Source organism: Astatotilapia calliptera, chromosome 13 (assembly GCF_964374335.1).
Source record: "Astatotilapia calliptera chromosome 13, fAstCal68.1, whole genome shotgun sequence".
Classification (NCBI taxonomy): Eukaryota; Metazoa; Chordata; class Actinopteri; order Cichliformes; family Cichlidae; genus Astatotilapia; species Astatotilapia calliptera.
In genome coordinates this window covers 8279429-8302328 of record NC_137434.1, presented here as the reverse complement: position 1 = coordinate 8302328, position 22900 = coordinate 8279429, and the positions used below count along the sequence as shown (strand labels likewise).

The 22900-nt window shown below is 42.0% G+C and overlaps 1 protein-coding gene and 1 long non-coding RNA gene across 2 annotated transcripts; one reads left to right on the top strand and one right to left on the bottom strand.

The window, feature by feature from the left end:
• The first annotated feature begins 455 nt into the window (after window positions 1-455).
• On the top strand, window positions 456-5038 carry dact2 (dishevelled-binding antagonist of beta-catenin 2). The gene is made up of 4 exons (XM_026191129.2): window positions 456-835; window positions 2089-2221; window positions 2319-2612; window positions 2709-5038. The coding sequence occupies exons 1-4, from the start codon at window positions 563-565 to the stop codon at window positions 4595-4597; spliced, it is 2589 nt and encodes an 862-aa protein (XP_026046914.1). The 5' UTR covers window positions 456-562; the 3' UTR covers window positions 4598-5038.
• A 15294-nt stretch (window positions 5039-20332) lies between these two features.
• LOC145419698 (uncharacterized) lies at window positions 20333-22740 on the bottom strand. Its single transcript, XR_013901021.1, has 3 exons — window positions 22646-22740; window positions 21910-21985; window positions 20333-20455 (listed from the first exon to the last, which is right to left on the bottom strand). It is a non-coding gene; the product is annotated as an uncharacterized LOC145419698 (long non-coding RNA).
• Between the last annotated feature and the right edge of the window lie 160 nt (window positions 22741-22900).

Below are 22900 nucleotides of genomic sequence, written 5' to 3'. Positions count from 1 at the left end.
AAGACTTTTTTCAAAAGCGCCATCGAGATCACACCAATTTAAAGATGAACTTTCTGCCTCAAATTTGTTGAATTTCACGCCTCTGATGGGATTAAATGCGTTGTCTCGTGACTACAGAAATACTTGTCGTTTTTATTCACATGTCTACTTTCCCTGAAAACATTGGCAGATGTCCACAAAGATGATTCCGGATCTTTGTTTTGCTCCGCTACTGGAGAGATTAATAGCAACAAAAGAATGATGGAAATCGCATAATAAAGTGTCTGCGGTATCTTGTGGTAATACGCAGATGAACTTTGCGCATGCCTGGGCAGCTTCAGTCAACGAGGACTTGAATGGGGAGGATTGGAACCAGATGTTTATTGGGACCGACGTGCCAGCCAATAAGGAGGAGGACCGTTTTGTCTGTGGGAGGAGCTTAGTCTCTATTCTCTACTCAAAATTTATTCTAACAGGTAGTTTAAAATCCAAACAGCACAACAAGAGCCGGGGGAGAAGGGAAGCGGTTATCCTTAACGACATTGTGTTTCTGGATGTTCCCGGGCGGCGCTGATCATTCAGCATGCTGAGCAGGAAGGGCTCTTGTATGGGGATGTTGAGCGCAGCAGCCGTAGTGGACCGCAGCAGGGTCGGAGAGAGGCTGCAGGCTGCTCTGGCAGGGCTGCACGAGCTGCAGCTTCTCCGGGACAGACAGAGCGATATGGTGAACTGGGCGCTGAGAGTCGACCAAGAAGAACCGGTCACTTCGGTCAATGCAGACTCAGAAGGTGCGCGGCTCATGGGGGCCGAGGAGCAGCGACTGGAGGCGACCCTGACAGCCCTGAAGCAACAGCTGGTAAGATATCATTTCATTAAAAATCTATAAAGAATAAAAACAACAGAATCTTTTGTGATACTATGCTTATGCACAGCTTGATGCTGTCATGATATTTTATTGCAGTTTTCATTAAATATTAGAGAGCTTCACTGTGCTCACATTTATTTATTTATTATTTATTTTTAATAAACAGTTTATTTGTATAGAAGGGGTTTCCGTCAGCTGATGCTCATGTGCAGTCCGCCTTCAATTATTACCAGACACACTTTTATGTCCTCAGCTGGGGGTAGGAAGTAGGATGGGTGTCATAAATCAAGGTTCACTGCAGGACCCGAGGACTTTTTAGCTGTGTGTGCGCGCGCACTTGGTGCACGAGGACCGCAGGGGGTCAAACCTCAATCATTAACCACTAATGCTGGGAAATTAAAAAAAAAAATGGAACTTTTGCTGTGGATAAGAATCAAGGGAGTCTTGTTCATCAGAGGAGTTGTGGAGACAGAGAGCTCTGTGGAGTTTTCCATGACAAGCTTTTTCCATGCAGGCTGCTGTTATAAGCATTTTAAAGGAAGTGCAAGGGATTAGGGTGCTATACTTGACATGCAGCACTGGTCAAATGCATCAGACAGCATAAGGTTTAAATTGCGTTTTGCAATCATGCTGATAACCACTGGGAGTTTTCCAAGAATGGTCTCAGTTTAAATAGAAACCAGATGATCTAACGTGATCTTCCAAGAGAATGTAGCATTCATAAAATAGTGTGTTTGCAGGCACTGACTCCAGAGATTTCACTTTAAGAACCACTGTAACAGTAAATACCCCACTCAAGCTGCAAAGTAAGCAGTGCTTCGCCCCAACCCCCAAGCTTTCCTCCTGTAGTAGTTTACACAATGGCCAGCCCCTCGCTGTGGGGGAGAAATGAGTTATCCACCACTGCTTCTTCCATGCTCCCCCATGTCCTGCTGGGGTTAATCATCAGCCACAGCTGAGTCGCTTTTGTTTTTCTGATGGTTCTACATTAGAGCTTCTTTTATCTAAACAACAGACCTAATCTTAATGGAATTACAGCATTACTGACATAGACTTTGACTTTTAAGACCAATTTTCCTGTTCAGAGACTGGCACAAAGAAACTCTGAGTGAAATCCTTGTTTGCATGGGAAGCTTTACTGTGTAGCTTAGAAATCTTCTACCTTTCTAAGGAAATCTTTTTAGAGACGGTCTTTGTTCTAGGGTGTACCACTCACACTTTTGTATGTGTTGCCTGTTTTTCAGTCTCGTCTTCGAAAGCAGGATGTGGGCCTGAAGACTCACTTGCAGCAGCTGGACCAGCAGATCAGTGAGCTGAAGCTGGATGTGAGCAAGGCCTCCACGGAGCAGCTGGAGAGTGACAGCAGGCCAAGTTCGGGTGTGGTGGCACACTATATTAAAGCATACACCCAACCTACTACACATACTCTTAAATACTGAGAAGATCCTCATTGAATTGTTCGTTTTCTTTCAAGGTTTCTATGAGCTCAGTGATGGCGGCTCTTGCTCCCTGTCAAACTCGTGCAATTCAGTGTACAGCGAGAGCCTGTCATCTTCACAAACAAGCCTTCTCCTCGCTCCCATCAGCCCTTCTAATTGTCACGTTAGCCCTCCACCACCACAAGTTGATGTATGCCGCCGACGTTCTGCTGATGAGAGCACTACCCAGCCTAACCCTCCGCGGGGTTCAGGCCTTCATCTGGGCAGCAGCAGGATCCGAGCAAGCGCTACAGGCTCCGAACAGGCGCGGCCAAGACCTGTGTCAACTGGTAACGACATCTCTTAATTTTTTATTAAGACAGTCTTTCTTCTTGTAAAAGGAGCCTGAGCTTTGGAAAGTTAATGTCTGTTTTTGTTTCCATCAGGTGATCTTGACAGAATGCTGGCTCAAGTTCCAGGCTACTACAAGTCTGCGGATGCAAAGAAACCCCCAATGTGTCCAAATCTTAAGACCTCCACAGGGGACCCGAAGTTTCAGCGCAATCTGGAGTCCCGCATTGGGACTGAAAAGTACCACTATCCCAGCCCCCTGCACGCGGTGGCTCTCCAGAGTCCCATCTTTTCCAATGGGGGTGAAGCAAGCATGTATGGACTACTAGAGGGTCAAGGACCCCCAGGAAACAATTACAACACCCTAGAAAAGCCCTATGAGACAAAGACACTGACACATTACATTGACAACCTTCTCCAGCGCAGTCTGAGCAAAATCCAGAGTGATGCAGGAAGTCGAACTCTGGAGAAACACAGTGACTATTGCAGGAAACCCATTGAAGATAAAAGTGTTTTTTCTGAAGTGGCTCAGAAAGAGGTGCTTATGCTGCAGCCTCCTCCAACTAAGATGACAAACATCATTCCATTAGACTTCACAGAGAAGAGACACTGCATGGCATACTCCAGCCAAGAGCTGGTCAGTATTGCAGACCATAAGCAGTCGGTGAGAGGCCCACAGGTGCCACAGCAGTACTCCTATCCTGCTGCCATAAAGGAGTACAGCTCTGATGAGGTCACCTATTCATCGCTGAAGAGAAATGATAAACCACAAGAAAGGTATGGCAGTGTAGCAAAGAGCCTTTCTGACAAACGATGTGGAGAAAATCCAGAGCCAAGGCCGCAAGATAGGAAGGATCACAGGCAAAGACCGGTGATGACCCATAGCTCTAGTGCAGAGGAAAGTCAAGGCTTTGAGGTTCATAGCAGTCACACAGCTTCACCTGAGTTTGTCCATGCCAAATTTGTGCCTGCAGGATCTCAGAAGGTCAAAGTTAGGCAGGCAGATCGTAAAAGCAAGGCTTTGAAACTGAAAAGGAAAACCAACGAGAAGCCTCGAGCTGCGAGGCACCAAAACTTTGACTCCTTCTGTGAGAGGACCAGAGAGATGAGCACTGGAAGAAAGGGAGACCACAGAAGATCGGGAAAGGGGAAAGCGACCCAGAAAAATCCCACCTGTCAAACAGAGGGATACAGACAGGGTTCAGGCTCAGACTCCAGCCTCTACAGTCCTGGACTCATGTCTGCCCACAAGACCCACCCAAAGTCGCATCCCAGCCATGTGGTTACAAAGTCCAGCAAAAGCCCCAGACTGCAGTCTCTGGAGTATGAGCAGCCTGTAGAGCAGAGGAAGAAGAGGCAGATGACTGCCAAATGGCCTTCTGATGCGGACATGTTCCTGGCTTCGTGTGGTCAGCGTCTGAGGTCAAAAGAGCCCCACGCTCTGGCACCAGGGAGCATGCAGATGGTCTGGAGTATGAGTGCCAAGCCAGGCCAGTGGATACGACCTGCACTCCCCTTCCAGTCCTCCGTGTCTTCTAGCTCTTTTCTCCACAGTCTTAATGCCAAATACCCTCCAGCACCCTTTCACGTTACCAGTCACTACCCCCCAAGGTGTGAGTCTGAGTATTCAGCTGAATGCGCCTCACTGTTTCACTCCACCATCGCTGAAAGCAGCGAGGGAGAGATGAGCGATAACACCACCAACCGCTTCGGAGATAGCGAGTCCAGCCAAAGCTTCCAATCCTTCTCAGACTCCGACAGCAGCCTGTCTCTGTACGAGGGAGAGCAGGCAGAAAGCCACGATGAGGAGGGAAGCATGGTGTGGGCTGAGGCTGCGCTGGGACCCACCGCAGCTGGAAGGCCCCTCAAGCAGCTCCCACCCCGCCCCGAGCCCGCAGCCTGCCGCATCAAAGCTTCCAGAGCCCTGAAGAAGAAGATTCGTCGGTTCCAGCCAGCCTCCTTAAAGGTCATGACCCTGGTGTAGAAGAGTTTCCTCCAGGCACAATGAGAATTCCTGGGGAAAACACAGAGAGCTTTAGCCTCCCAGAACTGTTAAGATCTAATGCAGTCTATTGTAAGAAAACCCCTAATTCAAGTTGGATCGCATTTGTGCACTGAGTGTGTAATTACTATGACAAAAAACACAGAAAAAAAAACAACAATGTATGAATGAATCTGAAAGTGTAAAAAAATCACTGTATGTACTGCATGTATAAAAATGCAACCTTTACACTTAATTATTTTAAAATACATATTGCTATAATGGAATTTTCTCATAGCTTGCAGCTGCATTGAACAATTTCATTTCTCTGTCTTATAACTGTCTGTACATGAGAAATAAATCTTGTTTAGTTACCATTTTACTTTCACTTTGCTGATTGCTTATAGTTAATCATCTTATTTGAATAAACTGATATTTAATGTACACTGTGTCCTTTTTTCCTCATATATTCAGACAGCTAGATACTGTAGACATTTTTCAAATGAACCAGTGAGCAAAACAGTGTCGCCAGTGTCTTATCTGGTAACTTCCTTCTTCTTCTGCTCTCTCTTTGTTATCAGTCATGTTGGAAAAGTCTCTGCTTAATCCTCACAAACATCCCACTGTGGCTGCCCAGTTTAGCATAGATAGCTCCTTATCTGCTTTCCTGATTCTGCCCAGCTGTTGGTTTAATAAGTCGCAGCTTCAACAATCAATCCAGCCGGTCGTGTTTAATTACAGGGTTAAACCTATCAGCCCCATTCGTTTAAATGTAAGTAAATACATGCAATGACGAACTAAAACACACACTCCCACTCCTAGAGTTTCGCAAACAGACACCTAGATGACGGTCGCTGCAGAGGTTCGGGTTTCTGTGGAGAGACGTGCAGTTTTTAAATCAGTCGGTGTGTATAGCAAGGGGCACATGGGATTTAGAAGTAATGACAGATGATAAGAGCCTCCTCATTTCTGAGCTGTCATGAGAAGCTTAGGCAGAGGGCAGCTGCACGAAGTTGCCCAATAATCTCGTTTCTAAAAAGCCTGCCTCGGTATCTTTCCATTAAAATTCTTTCAGAGATGGGGTGAGTGAAAGGGCATGAATGAAGGTAGGCAGCACTTCCAAAAATCAGTCCTCTCTACTTTGGTCATATTTGATAATGTTTTCTCCCATCAGGAGGCCACAGTGACCTCAAAGTTCACAACTAAGAAGCTTACAGGCCTGACAAACATTTTCAGCATTTGATCAAATTTTGCTTTGATGTGGTCCCTGCAAATCCAGTCATTACGAAGGCCGTTATTTTTGGCTCATGAATCATTTATTCAGCATGAGTCTCGCTTTCTTTTAACTAGAAATGTTCACTTTACCTTCAGAGGTTTAAAAAATGCATTTTCTTTTGAATAGAAATGCTCGATAAAGAGCAGAAGCACATTTCTTCTATTCGTTTTAGACACAAAGGGGAAAAGGGGGAGGGGGTGCATGCTGATCTAAGTCAGCACTTTAAGTTCACAAAGTTGCAACAATCAAAACAGCTTATTAGGGTTCGTACATCCAGCTGACCTCTGTCCTCTTTGTAAGAGTGTCAGCAAGTGGTCGGTGGGATTAACGCTGTTGTTTTCAGCCCAGCTCAGAGAGAGCATGACAGGAGCTGGACTTGTCTTTGATGTTGAGTATTGCAGGATCGCGACGGCCTGACCTTGTGTGTTCAGTGACCTTTCCAGATGTAGGGCCAGCTCATCTCTGAGAGAGCATCTCGTCATAACAAAGAGGTCAGGGGTCTTGTTTTATGCTTGCCGTCTCTGGGCTTTCTTTATTGTGTTCCTCCGTGTCCGACATATCAGCCAGTAACTTTCTTTTAACTCGCTGTTTGAGACCGTGGCAAGAGGGCAAGCCTGGCTGTCTACTGCAAGCCCGTTCCACGCAAAATCTTGCGTTTTCATGCAGAATCAGTCAGGATCTTAACTGTTATTATACTCGGATACCTGGGGGAAATAATTTGCCAAGGTGATGAAACCACGGTGGGTGGAACTGAAAGCTGCACGCTGAGCATCAGGTATGCAGGCAAACACCTGCAAACAGGATCTTCCCATGACATTTTATAGGGTTTAAAGTTGTGTACACATAGGAGAAGGATTCCCAGTGGATACGGGTCAAGTCATACTGAAGGACTACAGATGTCGTGTGGGATCTCATTACAGCCACTCTGCTCTGAGTCTGACACCATATACGTGTGAACACATGGGCAAATGATCACATCTAATCAAGATGAGACATCTTCCTGGCTCACACCTGCCAGTCAAAGGTGTTAACAAAGGTGTTTCGTTTAGTGTTTTTAAATATCATACTTTTGTAAAAAGTCTTGATTGAAATAGCATCAAAGCAATGATGGTACATTACCTAAGTAAGTAGAAAAATTTAAATAGCACATTAGGTTTCCTTACATGCACATGCAGTCCAGGCTTGTGAGTGTTCAGGGAGTTATAAATAGGTGCATGTGTAATGCTGATTTACTTTCAGTACTAGGACAGTTAAACGGTGCCAAGAACGCACGCCACTGAGCTGGCTTTTACAGTTACAGTGATCTTATTATGCATGAACGCCTTACTTCTTCAGCTAACATGCATGTGATTTGATTAATAGTCCATTCACAGCTCCATCTCTGTAAAAGACCCAAAAATAACAAGAGATTTAAAAAAAAGGGGAATCAGATTATTTTAGATTGAAGTTAGCAATTCTGTAACAATGTCACATCTGCAAAACAAGGTAAATATCACAAACAAGCGTGACTGAGAGCAGAAAAAGAACAACAAAGGGCGTGTCACAGACAGGTACTACATTAATTCAATTTTGACTTGGTTCACACTGGGTCACAGATGGAGGAGGGATTCTGCTCTTACACATGCACGAGGTAATCCCAAAACCCGATCCACACCAGCCCTTCCCAATCTGCCTGCATGTTCACAGCGCATAATATCACATCAAGCAGTCTGTTTCATCTCCTCATCACAGTTACTCCAGTATATAATACTCCTTTTTCAATTCACGCTGCTTATTGTGTAATTCTCTTCATTTCTTGTTTGTATATTTCCCATCATCTAGTTCTTTTTTTTTACATGATTTATTTGAGGCTGTGTTGCTTCCCTCATGTGAAAGAGGGTGCTGGGCTTCAGATATAAGATGTGGATTTACTATGTTGACAAATGTGAGCTCAGAAACTCATTACCACTCCGATGAGAGGAGCTTTCCTCTCCTGCCCAAAGTGGAACCCCCCGGAAGCCCAGGAGGGGGTCTCATGCTTTTCCAGGATTCTGCAAGAAAACAAGAAGGATTAACTTTAGTTTAACATGTTGGATAACAGAGCCAAAGCAGACTGACTCATGAGAACAGCCACAGCCGAGTCATGTTTTTATTTCAGATTATCATGGACTGATTTCTGAAGGATGATTGCAGATTTGGCTCATATGAGAACTTAAGATCAGCTGAAAAAGATGTATGTTGGCACAGTAACACACAGATTATTACCTGATGGTGCAAACGTGCAAAATGCAATGATACAGCTTATCAACATGACATCTTAGTGAAAACTGTGGTTGTATTTTGAAATGTCACCAGATATTTTGTGGTGAGCGAACATGTTGACAAGATGACTGGGTTTTTAACTGTAGTCTCTGCGCTTTTAGGTAAGCCACTGATTCAACCAGCAACTCAACTGCAGTCCTTTGCATGGGGGATGGGCTCTGTAGTGTGTGGGAAGGCTTTTGTCCCTTTGCTTACTGTACATATGAATGGGGCTGGACCAGAATGTCCAATCTAATGAATGTCAATAGTCTGAGTTGGTTGTGTAGAAGTGGACAATAGAGATAGAGAACAGAGAGACAACACTTTAGAAAAGCAGGGATGTAAACAGGAAGAGATGAGCAACCAGAGACAAGTGTGAAAGATGGAGAGCAATAGAGACAGAGCATGAAAATGCAGAAAATTGAGAAAAAGCTGCAGGGAGATGCATGATGTTAGGGCTTAGCTGGCCCTTTCTCAGCTACCACCTGTTCCTCTTTAAGCACATCCTGTCATTTAATACCTAATCCCTTCATTCATTCCAGCATGTTTACTAACCATTGTCTCTACTCCCTTCAAGCTGTGGTCAAGAGCTGGTTCAAAAGTTCGCAGTGTATGGAGGGCACGCACTCTCAGTAACTGAGGGCATTGTGAGTATTTTCGCTCCTGCTAAGCAATTGTCTGAGACAAAGATTGTGCACGCATGTGAGGGAGTCGTGGGGTTCTAGCATTTGAAGCCAACATTATCAGCTTTTTTAATATGAAAAAAAAAAACCAAAACAATGGCAGACAGATAATTGGGCAGACTACAGTACAGATTGTATTAGCAATCCATGTAAAGACACACATTTGTGAGAAGATATGTGCAGACAAAATTAACGACAATATAATAATAATCAATTTGACAGCGAATACAAAGCTCAGTGGAAGCTCAGGTATCTGATCATCAACGAAAGTAAACAAATAACAGTTTTGGATGGAGATCAAAGTAATCTCAGATAATAAAGTAACATCTGATTGGTTAAATAAATCCACACGCTGCTGAGGCGTTTCAATTAAAAATCATAAATGTCAAACAGACAGATGTGCAAGTGGAAAAGTATTTTCCAAATTTAGTCATTTACAATAATGTGCAATTCCTTGAATAATAAAATGCTGATGTCGCTAAGAAAAGAAATATTAACAGCAAGCGACGGTACATTTTTACTACAGTAGCTTTTTTATATTGGTGGGCATGTTTAAATTCAAATCAGTAATATAACACTGTTGTCCCTCTCACTCAGTAACGCTATGCTTGGACTTTGATTTCTGCATACGTGTTATGTGACTACCAGAGAACAGCACACAATGAGCCACCAAGGCCAAAAATTGCTTCCTTGTGGTAAAATGGTATTTTGTGTGGCCTGTGGTGTCGTGGAACTGGGGCAAATCATGATATTTTATCACTGTTCAGGAATTGAAACGGAAACAAGATTTTAATGCTGCCACATCTAACAGTACTACTGACCTTACTTACAAGCTATCTGTAATTCAACAGGGACATTTCCTGTAAATCTAAGTGGTTGGGTTTATCTTGTGGAAACCACAAATATCTGAACACTTCATCACTTTCACCCAACTATCCATATAATATATATTGCCTTCCCTGCTTGGCTAAAAACCACTCCTGTTTTGTTAATATATAAATGCTAAAAACATTGAAGTAGGGATCCAGAAAGCAAGGTGTGAACATGCTCTCTCAGCTAAAAACAGTTGAGATTATATAAATCAGTCGGATATGGAAAATTGACTTTTAATCCAGTAATGCTTTAAGTTTATTAGTTAACGCTCAAGCATGTCTGTGTTTTTATTAAAAAACAGTCCACTCCTAGTGTTTTCACGCTTGGATAGGGAAAATGATTACTCCACAGTCCCCTTGTAGCTTAGTGGGACTGTACCTAAAGTGTGCAATTTAAAAAAAAAAAATCATAAGCTCATTATGGAAAAGGGAGAGTGTATTTGTGAAGTATTAGGTAACATTTCCCCCTTTTTGTTTTTATCAGTTTCAGTGTCTCCGTGAGGATGTCCTGGCGTTTTTATGAGCAGGATGTCCTGTTTCAGCTCAAGGAATTGCTTCTCTTTTGTCCAGCCTCAGGCTCTAAACTACTAAATTGAACCACCCGGGCCTCATACATCCTCAGAGAGCACTAACTATCTTGCTTTATCTTGCATTTTTCCCCCTACTGTTGGGTTTGTCAACTGGCTCGCCAACAAAGCCACCAATTCTCATCATGAACAAAAAACAAGCCTTGACTCCTCTGAAGTGTTGTGTGAGAGCTCTGAAGGAGGACATCAAAAGAGCGGGGAGAGTGACAGCTGGTCCTCCTCTTGGTCTGGCCCCCTGATAAGATCAGAGTGACAGGAGTACATGAGACCCAACAGGTACCTCCCTCACGCCCCGTCACCCTCCTTACTGCTCCCATATGGCCACTAACAAGACTCTCACCTACCAACATGTCAGTTCTTTCCGTGAATATTCCGACTTCAGGCACATCTGTGCATACAAATAATATCTCTATTAAAATAAAGCGTTTATTCGTTCACCCACCAAGCTACAGGCATTTTATCTTTGACCTCTAGCTATCTTTAGTTATCACCTCCACTCTGTTTGCCTGTCCTTCACATGTGACTGCTCTCCTTCCACAAGATGCCGTAAATCCATTGGGAGCGTTGCAGCCGACCACTTGAAAGCTGTGGCTTTCTACAGCTCCAACCGTAATGGACTCGAGCCTAACACCTGTAAAAATATTTCAGACTTTGAGCGAGGACTCCCCATTTGTCTCTTTCCAGCCCATGTGTTCCAGTTAAAGATGGGCTCAGCTGGCTTGTTTTAAACAAGTCAATATTCTGTTAATTTTAGGAGCTCTAAACTGTTTGTTTGTCACAGATTTATGATCCCAAGTGCTCCTCATTCATTTAAGCAATTCAAACATTTTTTAAATAGCTACTTGATTTAAAAGGAAAAGCACCATCAAATAAAGAAATTCTAATGAAATACACACGCTGTATTTTCTTGAAAGCATCCGAGACCATCCAATTAAATTCGAGTCAGCTGGGGGAAACTGCTTGTTATGGTGGAAAGTGCCACATTTCCTTGGGGTCAGTATCTTGCCGTTTCGTTTGTTTGCCTCCGTCTCCAAGGTACAGTGGTTAGCTTGCACACCCCTCATCTGAGACAGGTCCCAGCTCGCAGGTGCAATGGAAAAGATCCAACACTAAGAAACTGCAGGAAATAATAAGGCTCTTTCCGTAACACACCCTAACTCAGAACCTCCTTTCTGTCCTTTTGTTTTGCATTAGTCTCTATTTCGCCTTTTTTTTTTTTTCAGTGTCTCAAGGCAAAAGTCAAACAAACAGAAAACTGTGGAGCAGACAAATGTAATTTCATCTGGCTCCACTAACAAACTGCAGGACACCCTGAGGTCTTGTCAAAGAGCTGATTTGGACAGGCCTCTTCTCTCATCACAGGGGTCAGGGGTCATGCAGGGAACAGACCAAGTGGTATCAACTCACTGCACCTTCAGGAAACACAGAGATAACAGAAAATATTCCAAAATATCTTTCATAGCTTAATTTATAGATTCGTAAAAGAAAAAAAAACATAAAAGGCCAGTATAGTTATAAGAATAAGAGATGGACAGCTTACGCTACACATTTACGTAAATACGTAACGTGAAACCTAATAATTTGAAGCTCCAGAGGGCCAAAGTTTGTTTGAATGCACTCGAGTGTCATTTGTTTATGTTGTACTGAGGAATGGGTCTTTGAAACATGACACAAAAGCAGCTGATGGGGGAGGGCTGGCCCTAAGCCCTTTTACTGTGGTAGTAGGGAAAGTTGAAGAGAAGAATTACGACAGGAAATGGGGTTTAAGCCATTCTAAAAGGATCTTTCAAATAGAGAAAAAAATCTATTATTTCACTAATTATCATATTGTATGAGCTGCATGCTGTGGAAGTGGAAGGAAACATACGGCGAGGCTTCTGTTATCGCTTTTGGATGTTAGCGCCACAGCTTCCTGGCATAAATATGTTAAAAGGGCGGCAAATGAACTTCCCATTTATGGCTCTTAAGATAAACATTAACACCTGAGAGTGAATGTGCTTCCAGATAAACCAGGATTAGTGTTTGATAAATGTTCTGCAGGCAAAGATGAAGGGGCTTCTGGAGAAAACTGGCCTGGTTATGACTAATGTTTCATGGTGTTAACTGCAGAGAAGTGGATAACTCATCCAAATGTGGACGTCAGCTCAGTGAAGCAGGCCTGGATGATGACATGAGGATGATATGTTTATACGGGGTGTGCACTGAGGCAGTAAATCAACACGGGGCTGGGTCGTGAGGAAGGATGATAGTAGATCTGGGGGCCCTTGTGTTTTTAGAAGGATGGGGGATAGTTTGGGGGTAAACTCTGGCACTCTGAGGTTGACCTGCCAAGTCTGACCCTGCAGCTCCTTTGAACAGGACAACCCAGGGGGACACACTATGCCAGCTTGTTGAGGGATTTGCACATGAAGGACAGAGAGTTTAGAGGGTCTCAAAGGAGGAATGCAAGTAAGATCCCTTATCTTTATGTGTGTGTGTGTGTGTCATTCATTACAATAAGAGCAGCTGGGCTTCACCTGTATCAAAAACATAACACCCTTTGAGCTTTTGGAGGTGTTTTCACATGAAGAAGTTCAAGAACATCAAAGCATCGCTGAAAATCTGCGTAGATTCAGTTAACCATATAAATATTTGGCAGTGATAGGCCTTGACTAATGGCACAAATCCAACAGATAAATCCGTAGCAACATGTCCGGGCGACTCATAGAAATGTACACTACATGGTTTTGCAAAAAGCGGAGAAAGGGAGTGCTAAAGATCAGTGAACCACGTGCCACTTTGTTAGTACAAGCAGTTTTACTTTTACAGAAAAGCTCTTTTGAAACAATACAGGTCTGTGGCTCTTGCAAGGTTAGGTGGTGGGGAGTTTCATGTCAAAACAACTATTAAAGTATATTCTGTGGGAACTCTGCTCACTATGGCCTCAGGTAGGCTTATGTAGTCACGCTACCTTTCGGCGCCACCTAACAAATGCCACAATCATTAAATAAATAAAGAAAACGATGACAGATAGGGTGACGCACAGCTTTAGAGGTTCCTGTCAGACTGCTCTCCAGCAGCCTTCAGCCCTCATTCAGTTTAATTTGACGCCCTCATGCTCGTGGCTCCCCAGCCGATCTATTTTATTGATCTGTGCTGGGTGTGCTTTAGCTTGATCAATGCCTGTCTCTTTTCACTGCTTTTTACAAGCTGCACCAAAAAGCGTATCCTTCCTCGGTGCGATCAATGACAGCAAAGACGTCCTCTCTGCAGGATGTGTGTGCAGATTTGGATTTCCTCCTCTCTAGTCAGGAAAGCTATTAAACTCTAAAGAAAAAAAGAGGGGCAAGGAAGAAAAAAAATACAATAAGGCAGGGACCGTTTGGCTGGAAAGTCCAGTTTTGATCCTGTCTCCAGCTGACTCCAGCTTATAGAGCACATTAGCCTTGACGGTCGTTTCTGCAGCTGTCTGAAGATCCTCATCCATGTACCAGAGAAGTCAGCGCGCACTTGCTCTGACCTCTATGGTGCACGCATGAGGATCACTGGCCTTATCTCAAAACTCCAGCATAAAGATTCATGAAGCAGATTAAGGCTGAGAGTTTTAGCCCAGCATTCCAGTAGAGTTCAACATGTGTGAAAGCCAAGAACAGATTCCTGTCTTAAACAAACTGTGTCCCTGCAGCCAGAGAGCTTCTTATTTTAGTGGAGTGACAGGCAGCACATAAGCCAAAGCTGCATGCCCCTGCACAGAAGGGCAACGCTTGGGCATATCTCAGTGTGTATCCACCTAACAAACACCCCAGCTCTCCAGGAGATCCACTATGTGTTGTCATGGCAGTCCTCCAAACACAGTAGGGATGTATTTAGTGGCTTTGTATTTCCTGTGTTTACCAAGCGTCTTGGGCAGTCCTACAGTGAGGCACAGGAAGCTGGTCACCACAGCAGCAGCAGTGAAGTCTATGGATCCTCCGTGGAGGAAAAACACACAGCCACAGAAGGGAAGCTAATCTGAGGCGTCAACAGTGTAAGAACTGAGCCTGTACATCACTTTTCCATCAAACTGGGGAGAATGCTAATGGCAAACAACGTCTCTGCTCTTATTCTTCCGCTTCATCGCTCCTTTCATCGCATCAGCAGGCAGGACATCAACATATGGCACATTCTTACAAAGAAGACAGGACATCTCTGTCCCATAAGTGGATTTGTCAACCAGGAAACCAGGTTGTATTTATAGAAGAATCTAAGTAAGGGTCAGAGGACAGTAATCTGGCCTCACTTTAGCCTGACATCAGTAACAATCTGGGCTGGAAGTCCAAGCAGCATATCCATGTGTGAGATCAATTTCCTCAGACATTGTTCCCTCTTAACAAGGCATGCATATGCACCAGTAATGGAGTACTGTAAACCTTAAATGCACCTTTGAGCCTGCTGGAGAGGTGGCAGGGGAATAACTGTCATCAATCACCTAATGTAAACAGCTCAGTTAAGAAGTGATGTGTGCTGCTGTTGCATAATGACAGAGCAAGCTGCTACCCTGCTGACAAAAGGCTCTTTACTGTAGAGGCTGTTTCCTGACACATGCTGGAGTCAGTATGGTGGAGCTGCTTTTACTGGAGAACACTGGATCCCTCTAATGTTGAAAGCAATCATTTTCTCTCTTAATCCTCAGATCAAACATTACTGATTAAATACTTTTGTTAGAATATTGTTTTACTGTGAAAGCACACTGCATTTCCATTGCTTTTATTACTGCGGTATAACTTCATGTAACATTTATGTTAATTTTTTGAATTTGTTTGCATGTTTTGTTTTAGCAATTTAAATCAGTACTTCACTCCACTGCAGAAAAAAGCAGACTCTGGAGCTGGAGATATAATAATCTGGATCAGTTTTAGCCAAGCTGGTGCTGCAGCCGTGTCATCTGTCTGATGTCTGTTCAGTCTCACCAACTATTGCATTGTAATATTGTTTTTCACAAATATTCATGCAACTCAGTCATTTCTGTCAATGCCCCCCTGCTGCCTAAACACTGACACCAAGCAGGTTTTCTCTGTTTTTCCTCTGGTCTGGAAATATCTGCCATCCATATAAGGACCTATCTAAATCAGTTCTAAAGACCTACACATTTTCACTTTCTGTTATTCTGAGACGCGTTATGGTTTTGTCGAGTCCACTGTAATTGTTTTCTTACCTCTTTTTTGTTTTATTTTAGCTCTTGTTCCTAATATTTATATTTATATTTCATTTTTATTCGACTCCTTTTATCATTTGAGCTTGCTAGCTAGCTTTGCTTTCCAAAATAATGTGCTGTTTATGTGTGTTTTTGTGTTTTGTACTTGGATTTGTGGAGACCTGACACAGAAAATGGGCTTGCCTTAACTTGACTCAGTTTGACCTGACCTTTGGTTTTGAGTGAGATATCTCAATAAGCACTTAATTGATTATTGATTCAGTCATTTCACCCTGAGGATGAAAGAAATGCAATAGTTCTGTGATCCCCTGAGGTTTATACAGCTTCATCAGTAGTTTTCATTACATTTATTTCTGAATTATTTGGTAAAACTACTAATATTCAGGCTCCTGCAGGGTCCTATATTTAAATGAAAATGTAAGCTTACATATGAAAATGTAATTCCACAACAGTTATATTTATCCACAAATATGTGTGTTATTCGAGTAAGAATGTGTGTGTGTGTGTGTGTGTGTGTGTGTGTGCGCGCGCGCGCGCGCGTGTGTGTGTGTGTGTGCGCATGTGTGTGTGTTAAAATGAATGTGAAAAAGCTGTTTTACATTTAATGTTTATGGTTTTTGTACAGTTTCATTTTCAAAAACATACCACAGTTTACATGAGCAACCAAGCAAATGTTAATTCAAATTTTAAAATAAAATAAAACAATATTAAGGCATTTATTTTCTGTGTTTTCTTTTATGAGAACAACATACATTCATGTTTAATTCAATAATCAGTTATAATATAAGTATAATTTAATTTAAGTTGTATACATTTGAAAAGGGCATTTAATATTTTCATTGTCATGGAGTATATTTGATTAGACCAGTACTTTGACTACATTTTGCATTAGCTTGTTGCTAAAGTTCGTCTGCATCTGTATTTGAATGGTGGTTCAAATAATTCCTATATAGTTAACTACTTACAATTTGAAGCCATAAAAAAATTGTTTTTAATCAGCAGTTACTTTTTGTTTTCATTTCAAATTCTTCTGTTCTATTATTGTCTGTTTCACGAGGCCAGTCGCTCTTTTACTTTCATTCCATGAAGACAAGCCCAGACAGCACATTCATCAGGCAGACACACTGGACCTTTGCGTCATACACTTGAAATACCTCCATAATACCCTTTAATAACATAGCCTAAAGAAGAATCATTGTACCTAGAATCACTGTACTTAGGCAAAAACATGACAGTGATTACTTCAATCAACAAAATCTCTTACTATCACTTTTACTGAGACTGGCCAAAGCTGTTTACAAGACCAGTGTGATCAAATGGTGCTTTAAACAGTTCTGTTTGTGTTACTGGGGAACTAAAAGGTGGCTCACTGTAAACTTTCCAGTCCAGAGCTGCAAATGTGAATCTTAATATACGTTTAAAAAGCAATATCCCTGTTTCCTACATATAATACACAAAGAGATGTGTGGTAACTGAAGAGAAAGAAAGAGTCAGTTCAAAGAAACGTCAGCTGACTTGCACTTCACTACACATTCCTAGCACTCTGCCATTTCTTTATAGTAAATCTAACATTGCAACCCCCTGCAGTTTCCTTCATCCCTGAACGAGTCCCCTGCCTAATGAGGGGCTTAGATTCTGACCCATTACTTCATCTCTGTCCAGGGCCTGTCTTTCCTATCACGTTGTTCAGCCTTACTGGACTTGCCCTCTTTCTGCTTTATCGTTCAGAGTGGTACGAAAAGTGTTCACTGCTTGAACTGACTGGAGACAAAAATATTCTCTCTTGTACAGATAAACTAAAGGGTACTCTCGAAATAAAGACGCATCAGTCCTGCAGTGAGCTAATCTTTAAAATTGGACTTTATTCTCAAAAGTGCAGAGCTATTATTGAGCATTGCTGAATCTTTAAAGCATTATTAACTTTTTTGGCCTCAGGCTGTACAGTAATAGCTCAAGAGTAGCTGAAATCCTGATTTGACTTGATTTGCTGTCATTATATGTAAATGTGTCTGTACTGGAGGATGAATGAGCACACTTTCCTTCAGAATAACACCCTCACAAATGAATAAAACATAAAGATAATGTTAATTTAGAGCATCACTAATGGTTTGAAACATTTTAAGCAGAAAATGAGCGATTCCAAAAATGTAATGACCCATTAGATCCGTGAAAAAAATCACTTAAAAGTATTTCTCTTTCAATAAAGATACACATTTTAACTGCTGAATGGATGAACCTGACCTGTGCTACTATTGCACAATTGCCCTCATCTTGTTGTCCCACTAAAGTAATTATACGGTGAGTAATGTAATTAACCGGGACTACTCTAATGATAATGCTAAGATAACAAGTCCCAAAAACCGGTTATCAACATGCAATTACATCCATTATGCTGTCAAAACAATGAAAAGGAGTAAGCAGGCAAATTTATTCAAACTATCTTTATTTATTTGCACAAAAATACTTTCTAAAGAAGAGTCTCTGGGCACAGATCAGCACACTTGCCACAGCACTGAGAAGAGAGCGGTAAAACGAGCTCCTCTTTACACACAAACGCAACATGTCTGAATGGGTTTTGGTGTGAGGGTACTACCTCATGGTGTGAGGTGCTTTTTTTCATCTAACACCCTTTCACCAAATGTCAACTGGCAAATAAGCCCAGCCTACCCCGCAAAGAAGATTACTCAAACCACTCTCTTTGTAAAAGGTGGGAGGCAGGAAGATGCTAAACACAGGCAAATAAAGAATTATAGACATTTAAATGTTTGCCTTTTTGCAAAAGTGCTCCAGACACACAAATGCTCAGGGCGAGTGCGTGGAGCTGCCTGCGTGACAGCTGTCTTATTTATAGCTCGCTTTTACCCAGAAAGTCTTACTCCGAAAGGTCACACGCTATCATCCAGACATCACAAAATAAATGAAGACAAACAAGAGGAGAAAGTGTGCTAACGTGGCATCTGGAGTACACAAGGTTCTCATATCCATCAAAACATAGACACAATATGATCAATGGGCCTCTACAAGTCTGCAGTCCTTGATTGACTTTCTTTGCCGCGAGCCTTTTCTGCTACTCTAAGTTGTTCCGGTGTGGTCATCAACAATGAAATGGGTGTGTATGCAGCCTGTCTGCAGCTTCACGCTCCCCTGATTCTTGTTTTGCAATCAGCACAGGCCGGAATGACACACCCCGCATCACTAACGCTCACTCGTAGAAGCCAAGAGAGTGGATCAGCTACAGACGTCCACAATGCTTGACTGACAAAGGACAATCCAATACAAATAGAAACCATACAGCATATATCACTTATGACAGCTAACTGAAAAAAAAGCATCTGTGTGTGGTGTTATTAATGTAAGTTTGCAGGGGCAAAGTCACACGAACAAATTATCAAATTCATTTGGATGTTTGTTTGCTTTTAATTTAACAAAAGATGAAATGAAATGAGATGTTAAATCTGCACTTACACTACACCACAAATCACTTTTCCATGCACGGAGCAATTAAAACTAATTTCCACTGCCTTAAGCATTACCTCAAGCTTTATTTCTTGCTGCGTAATGACCCAATTCCCCCTGCGCACCGTGCTCACATAGGACAGCCAGTCACCGGGTTCAACCCCACAGGTGTCCAGACTGCAAGCCGAAAAACATCAAAAGGCACCTTTTAAGACCATGTTTATGATCTACTCGGTTTGCCCAATCTGTTTAGCAGAGATGCCTCTCTAAATGTTAACTCAAGTATCGTCGAAGAATGTCCAGCTGATACTTTGCAGAGCTCTTAAAGATGACTGCTTTGTTGTTGTTTTCTGCCAAAACTCTATATTCTGCACAACCATCGTCAGCTGGGTGTTGAGGCCATAAGTGCTGGTTATGTTACTGATTATAATCTTTACGGACAGGCAAATATATCTCATTAGGAGCTGTGTGAACTTATTTTGAGCTCTACGACCAGGTTCAAACAGATTATTTGCAAAACTACCCGATACTTGTTTACTGCATAATTATGTGGCATCATCACATAACGCAGGTGACTGGCATCACTTATGACTGAACAAACAAGTAATACTGGCTATAATAACAAAACCTAAAACGTGAAAATTCATTCATTGGATGTTTAATGCGTGTAATTTAAATCGACGCGGTGACTAATAGCTGTAAAAACACAGGAAATGTATGGCAAAATGTTCTTCTTTGTGAGGGAATGAAAACATATATTAGCAACCTACAGTATATGTTTATAATATAATGTAGTTGATTACAGTTTATTAAGATGTGGAACCAGCTCCCAGTTTAAAATCAGGAGACAGAAAACCCTTTACACTTTTAATATTGGGCTTAAAACTTTCCTTTTTGCTTATAATTAAAGCTGGCTTAGGTGACCCTGAACCCTCTCTTAGTTATAGTGCAGTAGGCTTAGGCTGTTGGGGGCTTCCCATGATGTACTGAGTGTTTCTTCTCCACTCACCTCGTTTCTCTCTCTATGTGTTTTTACACAACTTTGCATTATCATTAGTTATTGAACAAACTTTTGTCTTTGGTGAGCACAAAGACTCACAAGAATGCACATTTAAAACTCAGATTGTTAACTAAAAGTCTTGCAATTGTTGCTAAAGTTACTCAGTGTTTAGACTTTGTTATATGCGTGCACTTAAGTTTTCCGTGTTGGCTGAGACTCCCGTAGCAATTAATCAAGTCCAGCCAGCGCTCATCTTGAGGATAGCTGTTAAAATGTTTAACACAGCATTCCTGTAACCTTGTGTTTAATAGAGTTTGGGGGAAATCATAGATCAAGAAGGACAAGAAATAGTCGAGAACACGGGGTAACGGTAAGCTTGCCTTGGAGATTAGAGAAGGAATAGAAAAATGGAAGTTATCAAGCAGCTGATGGCATTATACTGGAAGGTTTTAACTCTCTGCAGCACAAAACCTTGTAGAAACTGTTGTTTTAGATGACATGTAGTTTAATACCGACAAATTCAGCAACCAGCACCTGTAATGTAAGAGGAAAATGTATTACAGCCTACAGCGGTTAGGTCCCTCTCTCCCTGGTTAGCATTGTATTTATTTATCAGTGTACTAATGAGTGTGGCTGGAGTGAAAACCTGCAGATTTGTGGCCTTTCTTGACACATGGTTCCACATTCTTGTTTGAGACATTAATGAATAGCCATTTTTTGAGAAAAAAAAATGCACATTCAATTGTTTATAGGATCTAATTTGTATCTAAGCCACACTCTCCATCCTGCATCGTTACCTCCAGTCTATCTGCAGTCTGCCTGCACAGCTCTGAGGGGACTACCCTCCCCCCAGGATTTGTCCACTCCTTGTGCTGTGTTCCTGGAAGACCGCAAAGAACTAATCAATGAGTCATGTGTCCTGATTACAACCAGCTCCCTATGGAGCATCTTCAAAGGGGCCCCGAAGAGATGTAGGCTAGGAGAACTATTGCCCTCCATGGGGTAATTACAAGTCGAGGCTCTATGGTCTCTAGTTCTTTTCTGTGCACACTCTGGCTTAAAGACAGACCAGACCAGTTAACAATTCACTCAGTCTTGTTAGCGCAGCGGGAGGCTATTCCAACCACTGATCACCAACTGATGGTGTATACCATCCAAAACTATACAAATCCACCCTCAACAGCATATTTTAAGAAAATACATGCTATTGCACAATGCGTATTAATTGAGAGAAGCAAGTGATAAGGTCAGTTAAAGATACTATAAACAGGGAGAGTGACATTAAGATTTGCTGCAGCTGAGTACACGCCTCTCGGTCCCAGGAAAACAAGCCAAGTGTTTAAGTGTTTATGAGTCAAAACTGCCATAAAACTAGGAAAACACATTTAAGTACTGTCTGGCTGCCTCAAGGCTTTCCGTTTTTTTCTCCACCCACTCCACTATTGCTTGTCCGGTGATATTCACACACATCATTTACTTTAGACTGATATCCAAGTCCCGTGGCTGTTTGCTTTGTCCTGTTACAGTAAAACACTGTGTTGAAGAATCCAAGAAATAGCATCTGAGGCAGTTTGCCAAACATGCAATGATTCTATGTTCTGCCAAGATAGCAGCCAGAAAAACAAAGAGCTGCAATCGCTATTATCAGTGACTGATGAGCAGCTGCATAACTGAACCCAATCTTGTGCATCTGTTGCCTATTTATTTAGCTATTACAGCTGCAGTAGTTAATTAGTGCTTGAAGTGATGACTACATAGAAAGTTAATCAGGAGTAGAAGTGTGGAGACAGTGTGGCTGATGTTGTCTTTGGGTTAAGACTCCAGTAAACCCTGTCTGCACGGCAGCAAACAGAGAGAGGCGATCAGCGACAAAACAGTCATTAGTATTAGCTTCCTGTAATGAGGGAAAATAAGAATACGTGTGTGTGCGTGCGTGCGTGCGCGCGCGCGCGTGCGTGTGTGTGTGTGTGTGTGTGAGTTCGTGTAACCTGTGTTATGGGTGTCAGTCAGGAAATTCCCACACAGGTTCTCTGCGTGAAAATCCCTTGCAGGTGTTCAAGTGCTCTAAAAACACAAAGAGAGATAAACAGTACTTTGTTTGCATATATTCTTGGAGTTGTTGCTAATAAGACACTAGTTTTCTGCACTGTTCTCATGCATACACATATAAATATTAGGTCACTGCCCTTGTATAAGTTTTGTTTTTGGGTTGGTTTTTTTTGGCTCTGTCAGACTGCCATCTATATTTTGTTAAACAGGTAACTTCAGCATTTAAATTAAACGACATAAATGTTTGCATCCACATCATACAATTAGGAAAGTATGGCGTAACTCCATACAGCACTGCATTTTTACATAATGCAGAACAAATCGTTATACATTACTGCCCTCATGTGGACAAACTATGTAGCCGTGACTACAGTGCCCTTTGACCTTCCTAGGTAACCTCTGCAGCTTTGGTGGCACACCATATGCTATTGGACGGACATCCAAGTTCATTGGAGTATTCGGTTTGTTCTATTAATTACATTCATACAATATAGCTGAACCAGCTGATGAATGACCTCTGTTTAGTTTCAAAGGAACATGAAGGTTACCAGCATGACCTCCTCAGTCATGATGGTTACATGATTGCTGAAGAAGCACTAAAATATTATTAACCGATATGGAGGGTGTTTTTTTGTTTGTTTTTATTAGCAACTTCTATGAATTAATGGAACTTACAGTTGAAGCATATCAGTAGAAATCCGATGAAGGGGTACACCATCTTTAGTGGGTGGGTCTGGACCCCCGAGCCCCATCAATAAGGCCAAACTAAACTTCTGACAAGGAAAAAAGTAAATGCTGAAATTAAAAATATAACATTGCATAAAAAAGAAATAATAATAATAATATAAAATAATAACATGTACTGGATGGAATTTTTTGAATAAGATAATATTTTGGCAAAAGTCTACATACAATATATTCTACACTACA

Bases quoted from the DNA above. Each gene is read 5' to 3' on its own strand.
- dact2 (XM_026191129.2), top strand. From the start codon at position 563: ATGCTGAGCAGGAAGGGCTCTTGTATGGGGATGTTGAGCGCAGCAGCC. The intron at 836-2,088 runs GTAAGATATCAT...CCTGTTTTTCAG, and splicing joins CAGCCCTGAAGCAACAGCTG to TCTCGTCTTCGAAAGCAGGA. The intron at 2,613-2,708 runs GTAACGACATCT...TGTTTCCATCAG, and splicing joins GCCAAGACCTGTGTCAACTG to GTGATCTTGACAGAATGCTG.